Below are 25,968 nucleotides of genomic sequence, written 5' to 3'. Positions count from 1 at the left end.
ATCACTGAACTCTGTGAAGCCTTGTAGGAACATCCTTCTCTTATCTCTTGATTAGTATCATAGATGATCTTATTTATTGACATGCATGACACATAATAACATACCATTTATTATGATACAATATCTATCTATGTTACTCTAACCCTCTCTCTCTTCTTTAATTATGTGCCACATCAGCATGTTTGTTATTCCCGAGTGCATGATATCAGCTAAGATACCACCATTATGGCTAGCCTAAGACACTTCCAATGTATTGACTGCTAACTCGGAGAAAGTGGTGAATGGAATCAAATCGGGAGGGGGGGATTTTGGAGACTAGGAGGCAAGCCTACTTTATTCGATTCGATGAATGGAGCAGCGACATCGGGGAAATGCTCGGTAGTGCCATTGGTGTCGGACAGCGAGCGGAGGCCTCCTCATGCCATCCGCCATGTGCAGTTCACGAACTGTACGTCGTCCAACCCTATGTGTCCGATTGTGATAGTCGGCACAGGAGGAAAAGTTTGCACAAAGGGATGCTCGCGAGGTTGAAATTTCGTTACATTCTTAATTAAAGCGGTGTCTATCCTATATTGGAATATTTGATCGATCGTGAGGTACAAGCCATTTGGTAGAGTTGTCAACAACACATTAGGAAATGGGAGTAGTATACTAGAGAAAAGTGAGTTATTTAGTACAATTGATTGTGTAATCAATATAAGAGTGAAGATCCAAAACATAATTGTGAGAATAGGAGTAAAAAATCATGTGGTTGAGACAAAACTTATTCCACCAAACACATATTTTCTAGGATATAATACAACTAGAAATCAAATAGTGCAGAAATAAACAAGGTGTTTAGCACCATAACCTTTTTTATTTTTGAGGGAGTTTTGTACAATCATCTCGTGAATAAGCTCGAAAGCATATATGCGCTCGGCTAAACAAACCGCGCACGGAGATAACCAAAAACGAAATAGAATGTTCTTTTAAGAAACACAAAATAGAATGCTCTCCGATAGTACCATGCATGCCCCACTTCTCTGTAGAGAAAAATATTGCTTAGAATGGTTAATATATTGGACGACCTTAGTTAACAATCCGAACTCTAAAAGCCCGTCAGAACACATGTTAAACTATCAAAACCTTTCGGTTAAAAGGCTCTCGATCTTTCTGAAATTTTGGTGATTTAGGTTGACATGACACAAATATCTCTATTTCGTGTGGGCCCCTAGTAGTCCATCAAGGAAGAGAGGGGACCGTAAACTTCCTCACCATCATAATCAACGTCACATCCCTCGACTATACTAAGAAAAATGGTCATATAATCCAGAGACACAATGTAGATACCAAATTCACCGCAAACCTTGTGCGGCACATGGATACAGTTGGGTTGGGCTCCTGCTTCAGACGCCGACTGGACTGCGAAATTGAACCTGCCTAAAAAGAACACTCTTTCGCCGATGGTTTCGGTCGTCTCCCACACATTGTCCTCATGGTTCCATCGGAAAACCTTCACATCGACCACCTCCAGCGGGCACCCATAGTGGCAACAGCGCACCAAGAAGAGTTCGCCACCGGGTAGCACTTGTATTCATTGTGCACTGGGTAGGGCGATGGAGGCGTCATGTCCACCCTCTCGATGACCGGCGCCGGACCGAACGCGTCGACGGCCACCAAGGATGCCGTGGTCGTCGCTTACACCTTCCCCTGGCGGCCAGGGGTTATGGGTCCATCGAACCAATCATTGTCATCGACTAGCTCCACCGGGAGGCTGGACCACTCGGCATCACCGGGGTGTCAGTGCAGGAGGGACCTCGCCTTCTCGAGCACGATGGTGCAATCGGGCGGGGTTTGCCCCGAGAGCGCGCAGCCGAACCGTAGGTGCGGCCCAGACGACTCCTTGGGCAGCGGCGGGAGAACGATCACGATGGGGGCTGACGCCGACAAGAACGTATCAGCGAAGCTCACGAGGGAGCACTCGTTGGTACGCTCGTCGAGCATGAGGTGTTAGAAAGGAGAGAGAGGATTGGTGGAATAGTTTGATGTATTGCTTGAGCCTCGAGGGCATATATATAGGAGTACATGATCTACTTGGAGTACAAGGCAAGCCAGAATATTTCCTAGTCTAACCTATATTTCCTAATACAATCACGTTACTCAACATCCCCCTGCAGTAACAACGGTAACGAAGCAGATGGTGAGACTGGAGAAGAACCTGAAGGCAAGCCGACGGATACCCCCCCCCCCAGTCGTAACGGTCAACGCATCACGGAGTCATGGCTGGAGTGGAAACCAACGAGGTTGCTCAAGCAGGCGGTAGCCCTTTGTGCCATTTTTCGATGTAGCCAAGAGCGTGGGAGGTGGAGGCGTGGTCGAGATAGTCGTGCGAAGAATGACGTGGTCGATGTCGAGTCAGGGTGGCCGGTGTCGAGGAAGTGGTGCGCCGGGGAGAAGACGGAGTTGACGAGGCGTCGTGCCGGGGTTGCCAAACCCGGGGACACGTCGTAGACGAAGGCATATGCCGGTGTTGCCAGCACCGGGCATGCGTAGACAGTCGAAGACGAAGTTGACGAAGCGCCGCACCAGGCTTGCCAGGCCCGGGGACACGTCGTGGACGAAGGCACATGATGGTATTGCCAGCACCAGCATGCGTAGACTGGGACCTGCACGAGCTGTACACCATGTCGAAGAGGTCGGAGAGGCCAGCAGAGAAGGACTCGACGACGGTTGTGGCGCCAATCGGCGCGGGGCCAATGTCGCCCGCGGTTGTCGGAGTAGATGAAGCGCTCGGGGTAGATGACGGCGATGCTGGCAACGGGCTGGTGCTGGACGAAGACGAAGGGGTGGACGGGCAGCTGCGGCGGCGGCGGCCGAAGAAGAGCGGCGGCGGTGCTCGAAGTTGGCGAAGAACCCTGACAGCGTGACGAAGACTGGCGCGGACGGTGGCATTCTTCCGCCAAGGGAGACGGCATGACGCATAGCACGGGAGGTCGACGTGCGGTGACGACGGAGTGGACCGCAGGCCGCGGCGCTACAGTCCGAAGGGGCGATGCAGCGGCGGCAGGAGGAACGGGGCGACGGTGGGAAGACCTCGGGGCGGTGGCGGGACCATGGGCCGCGGCGCTACGGCCCGAAGGGGCGGTGCAGCGGCGAAGCGTGGGTCGGTGCAACCACGGGGACGGCCTCGGGGTGGCGGCGGGGACCGCGTATCGCGGCACTACGGCCCGAAAGGGCGACGCGGCGGCGACGCATGATAACCCACAAGTATAGGGGACCGCAACAGCTTTCGAGGGTAGAGTATTCAACCCAAATTTATTGATTCGACACAAGGGGAGTCAAAGAATATTCTCAAGTATTAGCAGCTGAGTTGTCAATTCAACCACACCTGGAAATTTAGTATCTGCAGCAAAGTGTTTAGTAGCAAAGTAATATGATAGTAGTGGTAGCAGCAACAAAAGTAAAGTCAGCAAAAGTAATGTTTTTGATATTTTGTAGTGATTGTAACAGTAGCAGCAGGAAAGTAAATAAGCGAGAACCAGTATATAGAAAACTCATAGGCACAGGATCAGTGATGGATAATTATGCCGGATGCGGTTCATCATGTATCAGTCATAACATAGGGTGACACAGAACTAGCTCCAATCCATCAATGTAATGTAGGCATTTATTTCGTATATAGTCATACGTGCTTATGGAGAAGAACTTGCATGACATCTTTTGTCCTACCCTCCCGTGGTAGCGGGGTCCTATTGGAAACTAAGGGATATTAAGGCATCCTTTTAATAGAGATCCGAAACAAAGCATTAGCACATAGTGAATACATGAACTCCTCAAACTATGGTCATCACCGAGAGTGGTCCCGATTATTGTCACTTCGGGGTTGCCGGATCATAACACATAGTAGGTAACTATAGACTTGCAAGATAGGATCAAGAACTCACATATATTCATGAAAACATAATAGGTTCAGATCTGAAATCATGGCACTCGAGCCTTAGTGACAAGCATTAAGCATAGCAAAGTCATATCAACATCAATCTCAGAACATAGTGGATACTAGGGATCAAACCCTAACAAAACTAACTCGATTACATGATAAATCTCATCCAACCCATCACCGTCCAGCAAGCCTACGATGGAATTACTCACGCACGGCGGTGAGCATCATGAAATTGGTGATGGAGGATGGTTGATGATGACGACGGCGACGAATCCCCCTCTTCGGAGCCTCGAACGGACTCCAGATCAGCCCTCCCGAGAGGTTTTAGGGCTTGGCGGCGGCTCCATATTGTAAAACGCGATGATTTCTTCTCTCTTATTTTTTCTCTCCGAAAGCAAATATATAGAGTTGGAGTTGGCGTCGGAGGGCATCCAGGGGGCCCACGAGGTAGGGGGCGCGCCCTAGAGGGGGGCGCCCCCCACCCTCGTGAACAGGGTGTGGGCCCCCTGGTCTTCATCTTTGGCGAGGATTTTTTATATTTTTTCTAAGATGTTCCATGGAGTTTCAGGTCATTCCGAGAATATTTGTTTTCTGCACATAAAACAACACCATGGCAATTCTGCTAAAAACAGCGTCAGTCCGGGTTAGTTCCATTCAAATCATACAAGTTAGAGTCCAAAACAAGGGCAAAAGTGTTTGGAAAAGTAGATACGACGCAGACGTATCAACTCCCCCAAGCTTAAACCCTTGCTTGTCCTCAAGCAATTCAGTTGACAAACTGAAAGAAAGAAAGAAAAACTTTTACAAACTCTGTTTGCTCTTGTCGTTGTAACTATGTCAAGCCAGCGTTCAAGTTTTCAGCATAGATCATAACTAACCACATTTGCAATAATTCTCAGGTCTCATAATTACTCATATCAATAGCAGAATCAACTAGCAAGTCATAATAATAAATCTCGGATGACAACACTTTCTCAAAACAATCATAATATGATATAACAAGATGGTATCTCGCTAGCCCTTTCTGAGACCGCAAAACATAAATGCAGAGCACCTTTAAAGATCAAGGACTGACTAGACATTGTAATTCATGGTAAAAGAGATCCAATCATAGTCACATCCAATATAAATTAATAGTGATGAATGCAAATGACAGCTGTGCTCTCCGGCTAGTGTTTTTTAAGAAGAGGGTGATGACTCAACATAAAAGTAAATGAATAGGCCCTTCACAGAGGGAAGCAGGGATTTGTAAAGGTGCCAGAGCTCTGTTTTGAAATAGAGATAAATTGTATTTTGAGCGATATACTTTCATTGTCAACGTAACAACTAAGAGATGGCGATATCTTCCATGCTAAGCACATTATAGGCGGTTCCCAAACAGAATGGTAAAGTTTATACTCCCCCTCCACCAACAAGCATCAATCCATGGCTTGCTCGAAACAACGAGTGCCTCCAATATACATCAGGTCCCAGGGGGTGTTTTTTTGTAATTGATTTTGATTTAGTTTGCATAAAGCATGGGACTGGGCATCCCGGTGACCAGCCATTTTCTCGTGAGTGAGGAGCGGAGTCCACTCCTCTGGAGAATAACCCGCCTAACACGGAAGATAAGGACAGCCTTGGTTGACACATGAGCTATTCGAGCATACAAAAAAGAATGTTTATTTGAAGGTTTAGAGTTTGGCACATACAAATTTACTTGGAACGGCAAGTAGATACCGCATATAGGAAGGTATGGTGGACTCATCTGGAATAACTTTGGGGTTTAAGGGATTGGATGCACAAGCAGTATTGCCGCTTAGTACAAGTAAAGGCTAGCAAAAGACTAGGAAGCGACCAACTAGAGAGCGACAATATCCATGTACATGCATTAAAATTAATAAACATTGGATGCAAGCATGAGTACGATATAATCCACCATGAACATAAATATCGTGAAGGCTATGTTGATTTGTTTCAACTACATGCATGAACATGTGCCAAGTCAAGTCACTTAAAACATTCAAAGGAGGATACCACCCCATCATACCACATCATAATCATCTCAATAGCATGTTGGCACACAAGGTAAATCATTATAACATAGCTAATCAAGCATGGAGCAAGCAACTATGATCTCTAATTGTCATTGCAAACATGTTTATTCATAATAAGCTGAATCAAGAACGAGGGGCTCATCATATTTACAAAAACAAAAGAGGTCGAGTTCATACCAGTTTTTCTCATCTCAGTTAGCCCATCATATATCATCATAATTGCATTTCACTTGCACGACCGAACGATGTGAATAATAATAAGAGTGCACGTGCATTGGACTAAGCTGGAATATGCGAGCATTCAATAAACAGGAGAAGACAACGCAATATGGGCTCTGGGTTAATTCAACAATAATGCATATAAGAGTCACTTCAACAATTTAATTATGGTCTTCTCCTACTGACCCCCAAAGAAAAGAAAAGAAAAGAAATAAAACTATTTACACGGGAAAGCTCCCAACAAGAAAAAGAAGAACGGGAAATATTTTTGGGTTTTCTTTTTAATTATTACTACTACAGCAGAAAAATAAACTACTACTATTTTTTTGGTTTTTCTTAAGGTTTAACAAACACACAAGAAGAAAGCAGGAAAAAGAAAATAAACTAGCATGGATATTACAGTGAAAGAGTATGAGCACCGACATCTAGCATGAGTGTGTGTGAACATAAATGTAATGTCGGTGAGAAATACGTACTCCCCCAAGCTTAGGCTTTTGGCCTAAGTTGGTCTATTGCCAGGGATAGCCTGGCGGATACCCATAGGTGTAGCTGGGGTCATACTGCGACGAAGAATAGTTGGGATCATACTATGATGAAGAACAAGACTCTGACTGCCACTGGCTGACAGTCATCTCTAGATCCCAAGAATGACAGATTGTCGTGGAGGCTAATCTTGTGGTTCCTGTTCCGGGGCTGGTGCAGGATTCTTGTAAGCTTGGACGGCAGCCCACGTAACGAGGTAGGGTCCTACAAAATTAAACAAAGAAGGAGCAGGCAACATAATAGTTTTAGGATAATGTTTATCAAAGTATAACTTATATTTGAGCTCTCCATTCCTCTTCTTAACAATAAAATCATGGGCTATCATGCTCTTATAGTCTAGATAGGCATTAGGCAACAATTTTTCTTCTTTCTCATAATGCCTAATAGCTATGTTAAAGTATGCAGCAAGGCGAGAAGCATAAATGCCTCCAAAGATGGGGCCTTTAGTACGGTTCAGACTCAACCGCCTAGTGATAATTCCACCCATACTGACAGTGTTGTCGCGGTATAAACCATGGAATAGAATAATAATATCAGGAACACTAAGGTTCCCACAGTTCCCACGACCAATCAAGCATCGACTAGCAAATAAAGCAAAATAGTGTAACACAGGAAAATGTATGCTAGTGATTCTTGCATCAGAAACCTTCCTGGTTTCTCCCATAGAGATAAGGTTAATAAATGGTTCCAACTCTTTACGAGGTGGTTCCTCTAAGATACCATCAGGAGGTATGTTGCAGACTGCGCAAAATTCAGACAATGGCATTTTCTTCACAATGTCATATAAATGAAACTCTACTGAAGGAGGTGACTCTTTAGGGGAAAAGTAGAAGTTTTGCACAAAAGTATTTGTGAGTAAGAGATACTGTGGACGTTGGTCGCAGACGAAGTCGGTGAGGCCAGCATTCTTAATCAATGAATAGAAATCCTCATAAATCCCGGCCTCTCTCAAGAAATTATCAGAAGGCCATTCACACGGTCGGATCTCCGCAGTACGAGGCAAATTATATTTGGGCCTCTGAGCTTCTTCATTTTGTTTATCCTTTGAGCTTCGGCTCGATGAACCCCTCAAAAATCTCCTCATTATTTTTCTGAAATAAATTTTTAGTAACTTCAAACAAAAGTGAACCAACTTCAATAAAACTGATAGCAACTACTCCTACAAGTGCCCAGAGCCTAAATCAAGCATTAGAACTACTTGGAACCATATAAATTTGACATGCAAGCTCAAGAACATGGTCACCTATGAAGCACAAATTTGCAAAGAATAAAGCACTAGAACAAAAACAAATTGGACCAATGAAGGAGTCACATACCAAGGAACAATCTCCCCAAGCAGTTTTGCGAGAGGTGCTTTGAGCAAGGAGATCGAAAATCACAGCAAAAGTGGCTGGAACTCGTGCTTGAGTTGGTTTTTCGGGTTTGTGTGAGACAAAGGAAGAAGATGGGTGCTGGGATAAGTGGAGGAGGGCCACTGTGGGCCCACGAGGTAGGGGGCACGCCCTACAGGGGGGGGGCGCCCACCACCCTCGTGGCCAGGTAGCAGCTCCTCCCGCGATAATTTTTGCACAGTAAATCCTCAAATATTCCCGAAAAATCATATTAAATTGGCATGTCATTCTGAGGACTTCTATTTTCGGGATATTTTTATATTGCACGGATAAGCCAGGAAACAGACAGAAAAATACTATTTTTACTTTATTTCTACTAATTAACAGAAAATATAGAGAGGGTACAGAAGTTTGTGCTTCTAGTTTCATCCATCTCATGCTCATCAAAAAGAATCCACTAACAAGGTTGATCAAGTCTTGTTAACAAACTCATTCCAATAATCATGAAACCGGAGAAATTTTGAAAGTTACCTCAACGGGGATATGCACATCCCCTATAATAAGTATATCATATTTCTTTTTGACAGTAGGAAGAGAAATTCAAAACCTCCAGTTATAATCGATGGAATTTTTTCAATGGAGTTGATACTATGAACTTGAGGTTGTTTCCTCGGAAAGTGTACCGTATGATCATTACCATTAACATGAAAAGTGGCATTGCCTTTGTTGCAATCAATAACAGCCCCTGCAGTATTAAGAAAAGGTCTTCCAAGAATAATAGACATACTATCGTCCTCGGGAATATCAAGAATAACAAAGTCCGTTAAAATAGTAATGTTTGCAACCACAACAGGCACATCCTCACAGATACCGACAGGTATAGCAGTTGATTTATCAGCCATTTGCAAAGATATTTCAGTAGGTGTTAACTTATTCAAGTCAAGTCTACAATGTAAAGAGAGAGGCATAACACTAACACCGGCTCCAAGATCACATAAAGCAGTTTTAATATAATTTTTTTAATGGAGCAAGGTATAGTAGGTACTCCGGGGTCTCCAAGTTTTTTGGTATTCCACCCTTAAAAGTATAATTAGCAAGTATGGTGGAAATCTCAGCTTCCGGCATCTTTTTTTATTAGTAATGATATCCTTCATATATTTAGCATAAGGATTTGTTTTGAGCACATCAGTTAATCGCATACGCAAAAAGATAGGCCTAATCATTTCAGCAAAGCGCTCAAAATCCTCATCATCCTTTTTCTTGGATGGTTTTGGAGGAAAAGGCATGGGTTCCTGAACTCAAGGTTCCCTTTCTTTACTATGTTTCCTAGCAACAAAGTCTCTTTTATCATAACGTTGATTCTTTGATTGTGGGTTATCAAGATCAACAGCAGGTTCAATTTCTACATCATTGTCATTACTAGGTTGAGCATCATCATGAACATCATCATTAATATTTTCACTAGGTTCATGTTCATTACCAGATTGTGTTTCAGCATCAGACATAGATATATCATTTGGATTATCAGGTGGTTCAGCAATAGGTTCACTAGAAGTTTGCACAGTTCTATCATTTTTCTTCTTCTTCTTTTTAGAAGAACTAGGAACATCAATATTATTTCTTTGAGAATCTTTCTCGATTCTCTTAGGGTGGCCTTCAGGATACAAAGGTTCCTGAGTCATTCTACCAGTTCTAGTGGCCACTCTAACAGCATAATCATTTTTCTTACTATTCATTTCATCAAGCACTTCTTTTTGAGCCTTAAGTACTTGTTCTACTTGAGTGGTAACCATAGAAGCATGTTTGCTAACAAGTTTAAGTTCACCTTTAATATTAGCCATATAATCACCCAAGCGTCTAATCATATAAGCATTTTCTTTTAATTGTCTACCAAAATAAGCATTGAACTCGTCTTGCTTAAACATAAAGTTATCAAACTCATCCAAGCACTGACTAGCAATTTTAGTAGGAGGGACTTCAGCTTTATCATATCTACAGAGAGAATTTACCTTTACTACCTGTGTCGGGATATCGGGATCAGGAGGTTCTTCAATAAATAAAGAATTGAGATCATATGTTTCTTCAACAGGCGGTATATTAAGACCATGTATTTCTTCAATAGGAGGTAAATTCTTAACATCTTCACCTTTAATACCTTTTTCTTTCATAGATTTCTTTGCCTCTCGCATATCTTCGGGGCTGAGGAATAGAACATCTCTCTTCTTCGGAGTTGGTTTAAGAATAGACTCAGTAATTGGAGCAGGAGCTGGCTCAGGAGGTGCCCAATTATTTTCATTTGTCAACATATTATTCAAGAGAATTTCAGTTTCATCCGGTGTTCTTTCCCTGAAAAGAGAACCAGCACAACTATCCAGGTAATCTCTGGAAGCATCGATTAGTCCATTATAAAAGATATCAAGTATTTCGGGTTTCTTAAGAGGATGATCAGGCAAAGCATTAAGTAACTTGAGAAGCCTCCCCCAAGCTTGTGGGAGACTCTCTTCTTTCATTTGCACGAAGTTGTATATTTCCCTCAAAGCAGCTTGTTTCTTATGAGCAGGGAAATATTTAGCAGAGAAGTAATAAATCATATCCTGGGGACTACGCACACAACCAGGATCAAGAGAGTTAAACCATATCTTAGCATCACCCTTTAATGAGAACGGAAATATTTTGAGTATATAGAAGTAACGCGATCTCTCATCATTAGTGAACAGGGCAGCTATATCATTTAACTTAGTAAGATGTGCCACAACAGTTTTAGATTCATGGCCATAAAACGGATCAGATTCCACCAAAGTAATTATATCAGGATCAACAGAGAATTCATAATCCTTATCAGGAGCACAGATAGGTGAAGTAGCAAAAGCAGGGCCGGGTTTCATTTTATCTCTAAGTGATTCTTTGTTCCATTTAACTAATAACCTCGCTCATATCTATCCCTGCAAGCTAAAATAGCGGCAGAAGATTCCAATCAAAAAGATAACCCTCAGGAATAACAGGCATATTTTCATCATCACTATCATCATCGTATTCAGATTCAATAATTTCTTTTTCTCTAGCCCTAGCAATTTGTTCATCAAGAAATTCACCAAGGGGCACAGTAGTATCAGGCATAGAAGCAGTTTCATCATAAGTATCATGCATAGCAAAAGTGGCATCATCAATAACATGTGACATATCGGAACAAATAGCAAAAGCAGGTTTAGGTGTCGCTAGCCTACTCATAACAGAAGGTGAATCAAGTGCAGAGCTAGATGGCAGTTCCTTACCTCCCCTCGTAGTTGAGGGATAAATTGTTGTCTTAGCGTCTTTTAAGTTCTTCATAGTGTCCAGCAGATATAAATCCCAAGTGACTCAAAGAATAGAGCTATGCTCCCCGGCAACGGCGCCAGAAATTGGTCTTGATAACCCACAAGTATAGGGGATCGCAACAGCTTTCGAGGGTAGAGTATTCAACCCAAATTTATTGATTCGACACAAGGGGAGCCAAAAAATATTCTCAAGTATTAGCAGCTGAGTTGTCAATTCAACCACACCTGGAAACTTAGTATCTGCAGCAAAGTGTTTAGTAGCAAAGTAATATGATAGTAGTGGTAGCGGCAACAAAAGTAAAGACAGCAAAAGTAATGTTTTTGGTATTTTGTACTGATTGTAACAGTAGCAGCGGGAAAGTAAATAAGCGAGAACCGGTATATGGAAAACTCGTAGGCACCGGATCAGTGGTGGATAATTATGCCGGATGCAGTTCATCATGTATCAGTCATAACATAGGGTGACACAGAACTAGCTCAAATTCATCAATGTAATGTAGGCATGTATTCCGTATATAGTCATACGTGCTTATGGAAAAGAACTTGCATGACATCTTTTGTCCTACCCTCCTGTGGCAGCGGGGTCCTATTGGAAACTAAGGGATATTAAGGCCTCCTTTTAATAAAGAACCGGGACAAAGCATTAGCACATAGTGAATACATGAACTCCTCAAACTATGGTCATCACCAGGAGTGGTCCCGATTATTGTCACTTCGGTGTTGCCGGATCATAACACATAGTAGGTGACTATAGACTTGCAAGATAGGATCAAGAACTCACATATATTCATGAAAACATAATAGGTTCAGATCTGAAATCATGGCACCCGGGCCCTAGTGACAAGCATTAAGCATAGCAAAGTCATAGCAACATCAATCTCAGAACATAGTGGATACTAGGGATCAAACCCTAACAAAACTAACTCGATTACATGATAAATCTCATCCAACCCATCACCGTCCAACAAGCCTATGATGGAATTACTCATGCACGGCGGTGAGCATCATGAAATTGGTGATGGAGGATGGTTGATGATGACGACGGCGACGAATCCCCCTCTTCGGAGCCTCGAACGGACTCCAGATCAGCCCTCCTGAGAGGTTTTAGGGCTTGGCGGCGGCTCCGTATCGTAAAACGCGATGATTTCTTCTCTCTTATTTTTTTTCTCTTCAAAAGCAAATATATAGAGTTGGAGTTGGCATCGGAGGGCATCCAGGGGGCCCACGAGGTAGGGGGCGCACCCTAGAGGGGGGGCGCCCCCCACCCTCGTGGACAGGGTGTGGGCCCCCTGGTCTTCATGTTTGGCGAGGATTTTTTATTATTTTTTCTAAGATGTTCCATGGAGTTTCATGTCATTCCGAGAATATTTGTTTTCTGCACATAAAACAACACCATGGCAATTCTGCTGAAAACAGCGTCAGTCCGGGTTAGTTTCATTCAAATCATACAAGTTAGAGTCCAAAACAAGGGCAAAAGTGTTTGGAAAAGTAGATATGACGCAGACGTATCAACGCACGAGTCGATGCAGCAGCGAGGAGAACCACGGGGCGGCGGCGCTACGGCCCGACGGGGCGACACAGCGGCAGCCCGATACTCGATCGGCGGAGAGGCATGCGGTACTCGAGACGATCTTCACGGGACCTGCGGAGGCGCGCGTAACCGACGGGCCAGGTCAGTCGCGCGGCGTAGGTGAGGCGGATCGCGGCGGCGAGCGGGTGATCAAACCGATCTCGCGCGAGGTCGGGGATGCCGCTCGGTGGAGGCGGGGTGACGATGGAGTCCGAGATGAAGCCGGCGGTGGCGGACGGCGTGGGACGTCGTGCGGACGAGCGCGTCAGCACTGGCACCCGGGCTGTCAAGGGAAGCGAGGCCCGAGCGACAGCAGCGGGGCCCGAGCTGTGGCAGTGACGAGCCTGACGCAGTCGGCCCGACGCAGCCGGGGACGAGGCCGGCGAAGTAGACCGCCGGGCAGCCGTGCAGACGCGACAGAGGCGGGTGACGGGATCGATGGGCGGGCCGGCGCGCGATCGAGCGACAGCTATGATTAACCGTCGCATGGCGCGAGGCCGCCGGGTCGGGGTGATGCAGGCTTCCCGGTCAGAGCAAGGCGGTGACGGCTGACGCAGGTCGACGGGTGGACCGACGCACGGACGGCGGCTAGTCTTGACGGGCCGCCTTGGCGCGCGTGGACGCCGAATCGGAGGAGAGGCCGGCTGGTCGCGCTGGGATTGGAGTAGAGACGTACGGGGGCCGACGACGGCGGCGGGCGACGCAAACCGATCAAGATTAGATCGGAAAACTAAAAAGAAAAACGCCGATCAAAACGACCGGCAAGAGAGCGAAAAAACCCGAAGTAAGGGCTCGGGAAAAAGACTCTCTAGGACAGCCGGCCAACACGACCGGCGAACGAACCCTAGGTACGGGCGGCGCGGCCCCCAGCGGCGGTCATGGAGGCCGACCGCCCCGGAGGCAACGCGCGGGTGCGGAAGCGGCGGCGGCTAGGGTTTAGATCGTGATTAGGCTGATATCATGTTAAAGGGAAAGAGATGATTGATGGAATAGTTTGATGTATTGTTTGGTCTTCGTGGGCATATATATAAAAGTACATGGTTTATTTGAAGTACAAGGTAAGCCAAAATATTTTTTAATCTAACCTATGTTTCCTAATACAATCACGTTACTCAATATGAGAGACCATCCCGGCCGAGGCATCGTTTTCCTTGGAGCACCGGCATGTCTAGCGTCTCGTCCCAGCGGCGACATCCGTTGAACGGGGCGACAAGAACGGGTTTGCTCGTGCAGTTGAACTGGATCACCCATGGCGGAGAATGCGGCGTCTTGACCATGGAGCACAGTCCTTCAATCTCTGTTGAGCAGCTCGTCTAGATCGATCTGATCTGATTATATGGAAGTTTGAGAGGACACACCCGGCTGTGTCGGGAACTCGGGATTCGGGATTGACTTCGATCCATCCTTTGGAGAGCGAATTTTTCTGGCGGCTCCGACCCCTATCTATACACGATAGACGATACGTTTCCCCAGTGGATCCACTTACGGTAGACTTACCGACGTTTTGCGGGCTGACTAAGATAGAGTCTGCTCGGGTTGGAATTTATCCAAGCTTTCTGATCTCCATCACTTCTTGATTGCACGATGCCATGATATAATAGAAAAAAGAATCAATGATGCCAGCCACGATGGATATGCTTGTGAGAGGGAAGATGAACAAGGTTCTCCTTGTGTATGTTGGAAAGCACCAACAAATAGTTGCAAGTGTATGACAAACCTCCAACATAGCACATTTGTTCTTCAAAGAAGTGAAGAAGCAATGCATGGTCTTCAGTAGAATCAACCTGTGAAAGAACAATTAGACAGGGTTTCAACCTGTGAAGAAGCAATGCATGGTCTTCAGTAGAATCAACCTGTGAAAGAACAATTAGACAGGGTTTCAATGGTGATCGATGTTCTCTAGAAGGGATCAAACTGAAGTGTCACCTCATGACCTCAAGGATTAAATGCTGTGTTGTTTTGGGAAAAGGCTGTATTTTTTTCTATACAATACAACGTTTCAGACTGAGAGTAGTCCAAGATGAACCATGTAGTATGGCTCGAGCTTCAACAATAACAACATCTCTCGCCAAAAAAACAAAAAAAAACAATAACACCATAAAATCGCTAGGAAGAAGACAGGAATTCCTTTCGTCCTGGCGGCTACAATCCTAGCCACCACCAGGAGGCCAATCGGTCGTCGGTGCTTCCACGTATCGGTTGATCTGGCTTGTCAAGGACCCTCCACTCCATCTCGTCCTCATTTGGGTCCACGACACCAAGCCTGCCATTGATGTCCAGGAAATAGAAAACCCCGTCTTGGAAGACGGGGCTGTGAGATGACATGAAGAACGGCACGTCATAATTGCCTAGGTATTCTTCCTTCCACTCTTCATCTCCCATTCGCCATGTTTGTATGGTGATAACTTTGCCATCAGGGGTACAACTAGTGGCGAGGACCACGAAGTCCGGAGACCCCGACACCGAGGAAAACCACAATCCTTTGTGGCCAAGGAGATCCAGAGCTGGAAGAGCAATCACATGGCCCCCACTTGGGTAATCCTTGAATGGGTTCACTAGGAAGAACATGTGGTCGCCGCCTCTGGACACGATGATCCAGCCGTTCTTTGTGAAATGTAGTAACTGCGATCCCTACGATTTGAGACCTGAAGCAGGGACGTTTACCCTGATGTTGTATTTCTTCTCGCTCATCGGGTCAAAGACCTCTAGGACATCCTCCTTGGCCCCTCCTGCTGGGCGGGTTGTCATAAGCAATGGCGACACTTTTGCATTCTGGATAGGACTTGTAATGGAATTCCACTGCTTGCAGACAGCTCAGGTGTAGGAAATCGATGAATGAAATCTTAGGTACTAGTAGCTGCAACAAATCAGTGTGGAAATCACACCATCGCCTCTCGCCTGCAGAGGTCGCAGTGTTCGTCGTCATGTCCTCTTTTTCTTCCTCTTTGCAGCAATGTTCAGTTCTTGTTTGCATCACCTGTCAAGTACACGTTAATTTCCCTTCTTTCTTTGGTAATCCTATATAATTTGCAGTGAGCTAGTCAACTGAGTTATCAATATTATAAGAGATCATATAGAGATTTACCTCATTGGAGAGACCATCAGGAGTGTCGCTGGATCGTGCTGCTACCAGACCGAAGCTGATATAAATAGAAAAATTAACCCATCTCACAAATACTAGTAGCACTCCTATACAAGTGAGTAACTTGTTCAAATCGAGCGATTGAAACTAAGCTTAATTACCTAGTGGGAAGAGCCCAAAATGCTTGGTCGCCATCATCATCATCATCATCATCATCATCACATCCGTCGACTGCACTCATCCTTAAGGTCATGTCGTCGAGAGGCACAGTGTAGATATGAGATACACCGTAAACTAAGCGCAGCACATGGATGGTGTTGACTCGGGTTCCTGCTTCAGCCGCCGACGGGACCGCGAAAGTAAACCTGCCGGTGAAGAACGTTCTCTCCCCGATGGTTACAACCGTCTCCCACGCATTGTCCTCACCGTTCCATCGGAAAACCTTCACGTCCACCACCTCCGCCGGGAGGCCAAAGAGGCAGCAACGCACCAAGAAGAGCTCACCGCCAGGGCATGGCACCGGGTAGCATTTGTACCCCTCGTGCACGGGGCACGCTGGCGGGTGCCTCATGTCCGTCCTCTCGACCACCGGCGTCGGGCCGGACGCGTCGACGGCCACCAGGGATACCATGGTCGTCGCGTACAGCTTCCCGTGCTGGCCGGCGGTTATGGGGCCGTCGAACTCGTCCCCCTCCTTGGGGAACTCCACGGTGAGGCGGGACCACTCGGCGTCGCCGGGGCGGCAGTGGAGGAGCGACTTCTCCCTGACCAAGTCGAGCTTTCGCTCGGCAACTCACCCGTGCTATGACGAGGCTGCCAGGACAAGTGTGACGAGGTCAGATCCCCAGATCCAAATCAAGGCGACGCCTATGAGAGGACAAAGGGCACACATGAATAACCGATTGCTACACCTCCTGTTGCCCGCACAACCATGAAGGAGAGCCACCACCACTGCAATGGTGCCTGCTGATGAGCAAACCATGCAGACTGCCATCCTGGGCCTCCAACTCGGCATCCATGTCGCGAGACACCGTCCACCACTCACTTCACATCGCACTTAGCCACGGGAGAAAAAGTAAAAGGAACGCTCCCTACTCCTAGCCCGGCATCCGTCACCGAGCCTGGGTAGGTGCCTCCACCATAGGAGGCACCCACGCCTGCATCCCCAGCAAATTCCGGTGGATTGAGGGGAGGGGGGACACGACTCCGTCACTACTAACGGCCGCCGGCAAGAAGATCCAAGCCCTGGCCCAAGCTAGCATGCACGACGCCATGTCTGTGGCCACGAGCGCCAATCCGCCTTGCAACACAACGATATCACGACCAACAACGCCGACCACCGTACCCGCGAGGATAACAAGAGCACCATCAGAGAGCACAACCCATACTGAACCCCACCTCACCTACCCGGAGCAAGTTCTCCGATCTGCCTCGAGCCCAAATCAGGCCTGCCCGAGCACAATCCCTAGCTCGTAGCCACCTCAACGAGCATGAGCCCGCACGTCGCCGACCCATACCAAGGAGAAGGGAGGTCACCGCCACCTGCACCCTACCGTCAAGAACCAAACACCATGTCGCGTCGGCCAACAACCCGTGCACCCCTGAGCCACCACCAGCAAACCAACCCGAAGCACTGGTGGTTCCCAGCCGAGGCCAACCATGGGCAACACCAGCCACCGGAGGGGATCCCTAGCAACCGCCGCTGGTGGTCAGCCCCACGCCATCCCAGGCGCTGGCGGCCAGATCTAGCCGCACTAGATCGTACCACCCAACCATGTGCGCGCCCCGAACAACCTATCACTCGGCTACCAGGAGACACCACGGGCGCGCGACACACATAGGATCCCACTGTGGCCGCCCGAGTCCACGCCCACGCGTCCCGCCGCCAACACGCTGCCGTCCGCCGAAGAGAGATGCTCGCGCCAGATCTCGCCAGCCAAGGGAGGAGAGGGTCCCACCGCTGCTCTAATGGCGAGGAGGAGAGATGGGAGGAGAGGCGCGAGCCCGGCGGCACTAGGGTTTCCCTCCCGGTCGCCCGCGGGAGCGACTCGGGAGGGGCGACTCCATACGGAGCATATGTTATCGAGGAGTAATCAAAAGCGACGAAGATATTATTTTACATGCACAAATATAGTGTAAGCAAATAAGAAAAACAATGGATGGCATGAACATGAGGTCATGCATGCCATACATGTCAAAATAGAACTGCTGCTTGTACACAAACATGGGTACGGGTTGACTTTTCGAGTTTGGAACAAACGTGTAACTTTATTATTTTCATCAGTTGATTTTTTTTTAGCATTAGTTATCAGCTGATTTTCTTGGCTGAAAAACTTTATTATCAAAGTTGTACTAAAGTTGGGTCAATTAATTTGGATCAAAGAGAGTGCATTAGATTTCAAGTCAACATCATTATTACAATTATAACCATCATATGATCGACAACAAAAAAGAGAAATCTTCTTGCTGTAAGTTAGTTGAAGAGTACGGATCTCAAAGTAATGTTGGAGGGATGGAGATAAGAGGTTCCATGTAGCCTGAGCTACAGAGAAACTTTACCAACTGGTAATTTGGAACCTATTATATATGATTAACAGAACATATGATTTAGCATAAGCGAAGAAACATGATGGTTCGCTTGCCAGTAATATAGCAATAGATGTTTAGACCCCGTACAGTTGTTTGTTCCTTAGCTAGCTCTATCTATGGTGCGATGAATTTTCAAGAACTCCTGGCTAGGCTCTCTGTCAACATGGAACTAACATGCACGTACAACACACGTCTCAAACAAAATGAGTTCACATGATATAATACTAAAAAAATTAAAAAAATTCAAATGGCTACAAAATGTTATCATGTCACTCAAATGGTATTTTCAAAAGTGCGACATATTTGTGATCCAACACACGTATTATGATTATGAAATTAAAATAAAAAAATTATCAGTTTTTACAAAAAGTTTTATAAAAGCTTTTAAAATCATCACAAGATCGCGACTAAAAAAATCTTTGTGATATAACATAAGTCATGATGATAAAAAATTAGACCCACGCAGCTGAATCGGACACACCCCTTTAAAGAAAAAAAATTCACAATGCTGCACACTCACTCCAGCCCCGCTAGGCATATCTCCCTTCCATTCCCCATTCTCGTGGTCGCTAGCTACCCCTGTCCACCTCGTCAAGCTGGCCCTCGCTACGCTGAGCTCAACCGCGCCCGCCCCACGCCTAGCTGCTTCTATCGCCGGCGCCGCGCCCAGCTGCAGCCGCCGCCGCCAAAATCTTTACGAGCGGGATGCGGAGGCGTGGGATTCGCCCCTCCCTCCTCCTAGTGACGCCGGGGCCATCCACAGCCGGCGCTCTCTGGTGGCCGCCCCTCCTCTTCGTCACCACCGCTGGCGGATGCGCAGGCCCCTGTCCTGGCCCGCCCCTCCCTCCTCCTGGAGACGACGGAGCGCTCGAGCTCGGCATGCTCGCCGGCGACGCCGGGGCCCTCCCTCGTCCTGATGCACCCGCCGTCGCCGACATGAGGCTATTCACCGCCCCCTGCTCGGGACGCCATGAAGGTCCGGTTCGAACTCTTCTTCTCCCCTCGATCCAGATGCTCTGCTGTCGGACCCCATCTTGATTTCTTTGTTCGATTAGGTTAGGAGCAGGAGCAGTTGCTGTTAGTGACCTCCATCTTGATTAGGATGACCACGAAGACCTCCGCATGTTGTGCTGCTGCTCGGGACCCTCCCTTCAATTGTGGGGACCCTCAATTGTGCGATCTGGGTCACGTATATTGCTCAGTTGGGTTACCTCAACCCTTGAAATTTGGGTGAGAGGCCCTGCATGCACAATTAATTTTCATCTAGAAGAGGATTACAATCAGAATGTCAGGAAACATTATAGCAAAGCCAGCTAAATACACCTTGTGCAATATCTTTGATGATGCTCCCAATTGGTTGCATTTTCTGTCCAAGAGACACAACAATAGCTCTTTTTGAGCTTCCTGTAATTTGTTGCCTCTGATATGCATCATTCCTGTGCAACCAATTGGATTCATCCTCACATCTTAAATTATTGCCCTTGTTGTGAGGGACACGTTCATGAGATGAATTTTGTGTATTTCATATGCCTGCCAAACAAATTCAGCACCACATTAGTACCCTTTTTTGGGCATATTCGATGTGCTAAGAACATGCAATAAATATTTTATGGTACCCCACAACCTGTAGTGGCACATGTCAACTTTTGTAGTTGGGTGACACCGGATTGTCCTGTAGCTGGTGTGTGTGACAGTGTTATCATCGTTGAGGAGGTCAGTAGTAGTCTTTCTCTTTTCACCGGATAGGCGTTGTCGTTTTAATATCCCATCCATGTTTTGTGCATACCGCTAGCTCCCTGTCACTTTGCCTCCTCAATTCCTTAGGGTCTGCATGTATGTGTCATAAAGATAATTAGTATGACCACATAGGGCTGCATCTAATTTGTTGATCATCATTACCAGTGGACATGGACACGGTGTTTGTGTTTCATTTTCTTGTTCATTGATATCGGCAATCACAGGGGCCATTTTTTTTATCACTGTAGGCTTGACATTGTCTCTTGAATAATGAATACATCTTCCATGTTTTGTGAATACTATTCCCCAACCATTTGCCTCTGCATTTCATTAGGTCCACATCTATGGCACATTGTTGTTATTTTGGTGCATGTCATCTCATCAGTTATCTGAACAATACATAAGCATGTGGTACTTAAACAGTGGTGTTGATGCCCGTTTCTTCTCACGGGCCTCACAACGCCTTCTAAGAATATCATCTTTATTGTATGCATAATACTCTCTGTTCCTCTGCCTCTTTAATTCTTTAGGGTCTGCATAAGTACATACCACAAGTTAGGGTACAAGAAACAGCAAAAACAGCACCAGAATTTATGAAAAGGTTGATGATAGTTACTGAATAACTGGTTGTTACTTATATCCTGAAATGGGGTGCGCGCCTCCGCATTATTGGGAGATGACATACCTTCGCCTTCATGTGAATATTAATGTCATTAAATTTTGAGAAGCATGGAAATTGTGGAAATTAATTATGAACACCAGCAGCAGATGCAAACATAGTACACTGTCATTTCTGTTGATATTGTGTTTCAGTAGAGCTTTATTGACATTAATACGAATTTGGAATGACAGATCCCCTTTCTGGACCACATTCAGTTGTTGGCCCTGCCCTTGACGTCCATGGTGACGCCGATGATGATATTGGCCCTGCTGTTGATCCTCAAACATAGGTTGTTCCTTTGACAAGTAGAGAATTAATTTGTCAAGAGGACTGTGATTTAGTGGTCTTATGGCATTTTTTAGACGGGGTAATATCTAATTCTGGTGGGGCAATAGAGTTCTATTCTTTATCCTCACGTATCTTTAGATTTTATGTATATGCTGGGGATGCAAATCAAGCCACCTTTTCTAAATTCTGAACGCCAATTTTATTTGACACCAGGCCTAGGGGGATAGGGTGCATGATTCAGTTAGCCAAAACACTAACCATTAATTACATATGTAAAACAAACGGCTTCTAGCATTCTGATGTGCAACAGTTTATAGTTTATAACTCTATTATGAAAATTCTAATTCCGAGTAATGCTGCAACAGGTCAAAGGAAGAAGTTGAACCTAAAGAAATGCAGAGAAGAATTACGGCTGCGTGTATCCGGCTGGCTCAAGGTGTATCCGGCTGGTTCAAGGTGTATCCGGCTGGTTCAAGGGACGTGCAGGGCGGGCTCCTGGCACTGAGGATCTCGCGGACGGATGCCACGCTGCGAGGGCAGGGTCCCGCTGGGTGTTCCGTCGCCTGGCCTCCCTGCTCTGGCGACCTCGTGTACGGATGCCACGCTGCTGGCGGCAACAATCCGCGATGGCGATGGCGATGGTGCGATGTTCTGATGCAGTGCCGCGAGGTCGGCGTGCAGGATACAGTGTTGGTGGGCGGCATCGAGGATAAGGGCGATTGGATCTGATTTCGTTAGTTTCCTTAGTTTCCGATGACAACCGCGTGAATGTAGGGGACGAACGCGGGATTGGTATTTTTGTGCTAGTGGACGGATGCGTGATTGTAGGGGATGGACGCGGGACTGGTATTTCTATGCTGGTGGATGGATGGTGGAGGTGGAGCACGGTCAGTCAAGGGAATTTGCTACGTGCACACCTTAAAGGTATTAGATCAATGATGGCAGTTAGATTAGATTTGTGGGACTAATTGTGTGGTGCTGATTAACTCATGCATTTTGTGGGACTAATTGCTGGGTGCATGTAAGGAAGTTCTTATTTGATTGTTTAATAGTAGTAGAGATTATATAGGATTAACAGAACATATGATTTAGCATAAGCGAAGAAACATGATGGTTCGCTTGCCAGTAATATAGCATTAGATGTTTAGACCCCGTACAGTTGTTTGTTCCTTAGCTAGCTCTATCTATGGTGCGATGAATTTCCAAGAACTCCTGGCTAGGCTCTCGGTCAACATGGAAATAACATGCACTAGTGGTGAGTCAAGGTAAATACATCCAAGTCTGGCTGGAACCATATGGTGTTCATGGGCTCCTTGGCACAGAAGGAAGGGTAGTAGCATTGCTCCCGAAATGAGTAGAATGCCTGAGTCCTTCCACCACCTTCAGTCTCAGTATAGTTCGGTAGGAACATCATGTTACATAAATCTTCTCCAGCCAGAGGAACAGCAATCAGAGCATTGCTCCTATCCCAGAACACCGCCGCATCCTCCATACCTTGCAACTCCGCCCAAAGCATCTGAGACCTGTCTAGCTTGAACATTCTGACCAATCCATTGGCATTCTTCCGGAAAATGGCAATTAGCTCCCCCTTCCACTCCACCAGATAGTTGCACTTCCGTTCACGAAGATGCACATCATCGCTTCCACGTATTGGTTGATCCGGCTTTTTGAGGACGCAAAATTCCATCTCATCCTCGTTCGGGTCCACGACTCCAAGCCTACCATTGATGTCCAGAAAATAGAAGACTCCGTCTAGGAAGACGGGGCCGTGAGATGCCATGAAGAACGGTGCATCATCATCGCTTAAGCATTCTTCCTTCCACTCTTCATCTCCCATTCGCCAAGTTTGTATAATGATAACTTCGCCGCCAGGGGTAGATCCTACGGCGAGGACCACGAAGTCTGAAGAACCTGGCACCGAAGAAAACGACAATCCTTTGAGGCCAAGGACATCCAAAGGTGGAAGAGCAATCACATGGCCACCATCCGAGTAATTCTTGAACGGATTCACTAGGAAGAACATGTGGTCGCCACTTCTTGACATGATGACCCAACCATTCTTTGTGAAATGCAATAAATGCGATCCCTGTGATTTGAGACCTGAAGCGGGGATGTAAACCCTGATAACGTATTTCTTCTTGCTCACTGATCGAAAATCTCAAGAAGATCCTCCTTGGTCCTTCCTGCTGACCGAGCTGTCATGAGCAATGGCGACACTTTTGCATCTTGGATCGGGCTGTTATTGGAGTTCCACTGCTTGCAGACAGCATTAATGTGTATGAAATCGATGAATGAAATCTTGGATAGTAGTAGCTGCAGCAAGTCGGTGTCGAGTTCACACCACCGCCTCTCATCTGGAGAGGCCGCAGTGCCCTCTTTTTCTTCCTCTCCGCTGCAATGTGCAGTTCTTCTTTGAATCACCTATCAAGTATATAGGTTAATTTGCCTTGTTTAATTCCAATTTGCACTAAGCTAGTCTAATGAGTTGTCAATAATATAATAATGTACAGACTTACCTCATTGGAGACATCATCTGGAGTGTCAATGGATCGTACTGCTTTCAAACCGAAGCTGGTACATACATAGAAACATTATTAAACCATCTCACAAATAATATACTACCACTCCTACTAATCAACCGAGTGAATTAAACGTCCACTAAACTTACCTAGTAGGAAGAGCCCAGAGTAGTTGGTCCTCATCACATCCCTTGACTACACTGAGCCTTATGGTCATATTGTCCAGAGACATGGTATAGACACCAGCTTCACCGCAATCTCTGTGAAGCATATGGATGCAGTTGGGCTGGGTTCCTGCTTCAGCCGCCGATGGGACAGCGAAAGAAAACCTGCCAACGAAAAATGTTCTGTCCCCAATAGTTTCAACCGTCTCCCACGCGTTGTCATCCTGATTCCATCGAAAAACCTTTATATCCACAACCTCTGACGGGTAGCCAAAGTTGCAGCAGCGCACCAAGAAGAGATCTCCACCAGGGCATGCCACCGGATAGCACTTGTACCCTTCGTGCACGGGGCAGGACGGCGGATGCCTCTCCATCGTCTTGACGGCCAATGTCGGGCTCGACGCATCGACGGCCACCAGGGATAGCATGGTCGTTGCGTACACCCTCCCCTCCGGGCCGGCGGTTATGGGGCCGTCGAACTCGTCTCCCTCCTCGGGGAGGTCCATTTGGAGGCAGGACCACTCAGCATCGCCGAGACGGCAGTGGATGAGGGACGTCATACCCGTGAAAAAGCTGAGCACAACGGTGCAGTCGGGTGGGGTTTGCGACGAGAGCGCGCAGCTGAACAGCAGGTGCGGCGGTGGCGCATCCTCGGGCAAGGACGGGAGAGCGATCACAGTGGAGGCCGACGGCGACGTATCAGCGATGCTCACGAGGGAGCACCCGTTGGTAACCTCGTCGAGCATGAGCGACCAACCTCCATCCAGGCCGATGCATCGCTTCCCTTGCAGCGCCGGCATGCCCGGCGCCTCGTCCCAGCGGCGCCATCCCTCGAACGGTGCGACGAGGACGGGCTTGCTCGTGCCGTTGAATTGTACCAACCACGGCTGCTGTTGCGTCTTGGCCATGAAGTAGGGTTCTTCGATATCTGCTGCGGAGCGCGTCTGGAACTCTGGGTATCGACCTCTTTTTGGGGGAGAAAGAAGAAACGTCTCGATCTGATTATATGGCGACCAGGTCCGTCCGTGTCCGTCAGGAACTTAGACGTTTTGGTTCGCGATTTCCGACTACATCGCCCGTACCGGCTGGCTTCCAAAGACGGAACCAGGTTAGTCCGTAAATTTAGTTGTCGTCAACACCAAAACACTTATATAGTGTTCTTGACTTGTTCAATAGAAGAAGATGAATTATAAAGTTTGCTCTCCCTTTTCACCATAGAGATTGTGGGATTGTTGGTCTATGTACATACAAGCTTGGTATCTCTCCTAATTTATTCTACGTCACACCATCACATGCCCTATATGGCAAGTTTGCCAACTATGATGTAAGTACTATTGCGATTGCCCCTAGAGAGGAAACACCGAATAGTAGATCGATCAAACAACTGACATAAAAGACGAACTCACCAAGACAAACATGGTAAACTTGAGTTACCTACTTTTTGAATCACCAATGCCCATGTTCCATGAGCTTGGTTGAGTTCGACTATTGTATAGTTGTAAAATCTTTAACAAATATAAATGGCAAGATTGCATGTTGAGGTTAGCCATTCCCATGCACGTTGCATGATGAGGTGTCATGCTTACATGTTGAGAGAAATAAGTTAGTGAAGGCTAGCTATTTATACAAAGAAGATATATTTTTAATACATTTTATCTAATTTGTTGGATCATTGAGTGCTGATCTCAAATAATATATTTCAATTGTGTCATGGAGCTACACTTTAGTTATGTCTTTATAGGGGTACTCTCGAATCATATAGGTGCTTAGTTTTTGGTCAATCTTGACTTCGTCACTATCCTTTCAATGGGCTCCCCCCCCTCCCCCCCCCCCTCTCTCTCCCTCCCTCCCTCCCCCCCTCTCTCTCTCTCTCTCTCTCTGTCCATCCCTCCCTCCAGTGGCGGAGCTTCCTTAGGGCCAACCCAAGCCATGCCCCCCCCCCCAGCTTGTGTAGTTTTGTTATATCATTAGCACATAATTAGACATGAATGAT

At 46.6% G+C, this 25,968-nt stretch overlaps 3 protein-coding genes and 2 pseudogenes across 4 annotated transcripts; 1 reads left to right on the top strand and 4 right to left on the bottom strand.

The window, feature by feature from the left end:
• Positions 1 to 1,210: 1,210 nt before the first annotated feature.
• LOC147983718 (uncharacterized) lies at positions 1,211 to 1,983 on the bottom strand (annotated as a pseudogene).
• Positions 1,984 to 16,016: 14,033 nt separating this feature from the next.
• LOC147983717 (uncharacterized) lies at positions 16,017 to 17,036 on the bottom strand (annotated as a pseudogene).
• A 2,100-nt stretch (positions 17,037 to 19,136) lies between these two features.
• Positions 19,137 to 22,341, top strand: LOC125531464 (uncharacterized). Of its 2 annotated transcripts, XR_015615723.1 has the most exons (4): positions 19,137 to 19,582; positions 19,662 to 19,836; positions 21,196 to 21,293; positions 21,658 to 22,341. XR_015615723.1 is itself a non-coding variant. In XM_048695855.2 (3 exons), exons 1-3 carry the CDS (start codon positions 19,577 to 19,579, stop codon positions 22,019 to 22,021), a joined length of 468 nt encoding a protein of 155 aa, XP_048551812.1. In that variant the 5' UTR covers positions 19,137 to 19,576; the 3' UTR covers positions 22,022 to 22,341. The 2 variants fall into 2 exon arrangements, 1 of the variants encoding a protein (XP_048551812.1); XM_048695855.2 differs by lacking the exon at positions 19,662 to 19,836.
• Positions 22,342 to 22,541: 200 nt separating this feature from the next.
• Positions 22,542 to 23,129, bottom strand: LOC147983716 (F-box/kelch-repeat protein At1g57790-like). The gene has a single exon (XM_087540840.1). It carries the CDS (start codon positions 23,127 to 23,129, stop codon positions 22,542 to 22,544), a length of 588 nt encoding a protein of 195 aa, XP_087396966.1.
• A 305-nt stretch (positions 23,130 to 23,434) lies between these two features.
• On the bottom strand, positions 23,435 to 24,721 carry LOC147983715 (uncharacterized). The gene is made up of 3 exons (XM_087540839.1): positions 23,961 to 24,721; positions 23,809 to 23,863; positions 23,435 to 23,713 (listed from the first exon to the last, which is right to left on the bottom strand). The coding sequence occupies exons 1-3, from the start codon at positions 24,719 to 24,721 to the stop codon at positions 23,435 to 23,437; spliced, it is 1,095 nt and encodes a 364-aa protein (XP_087396965.1).
• Positions 24,722 to 25,968: the final 1,247 nt, after the last annotated feature.

The sequence above is a fragment of the Triticum urartu genome, chromosome 2A (genome assembly GCF_056163025.1).
Source record: "Triticum urartu cultivar PI428250 chromosome 2A, HENAU_Tu73, whole genome shotgun sequence".
NCBI classification, from domain to species: Eukaryota; Viridiplantae; Streptophyta; class Magnoliopsida; order Poales; family Poaceae; genus Triticum; species Triticum urartu.
The sequence above is the reverse complement of the archived record's forward strand: the minus strand, read 5'-3'. Positions and strand labels throughout refer to the sequence as shown.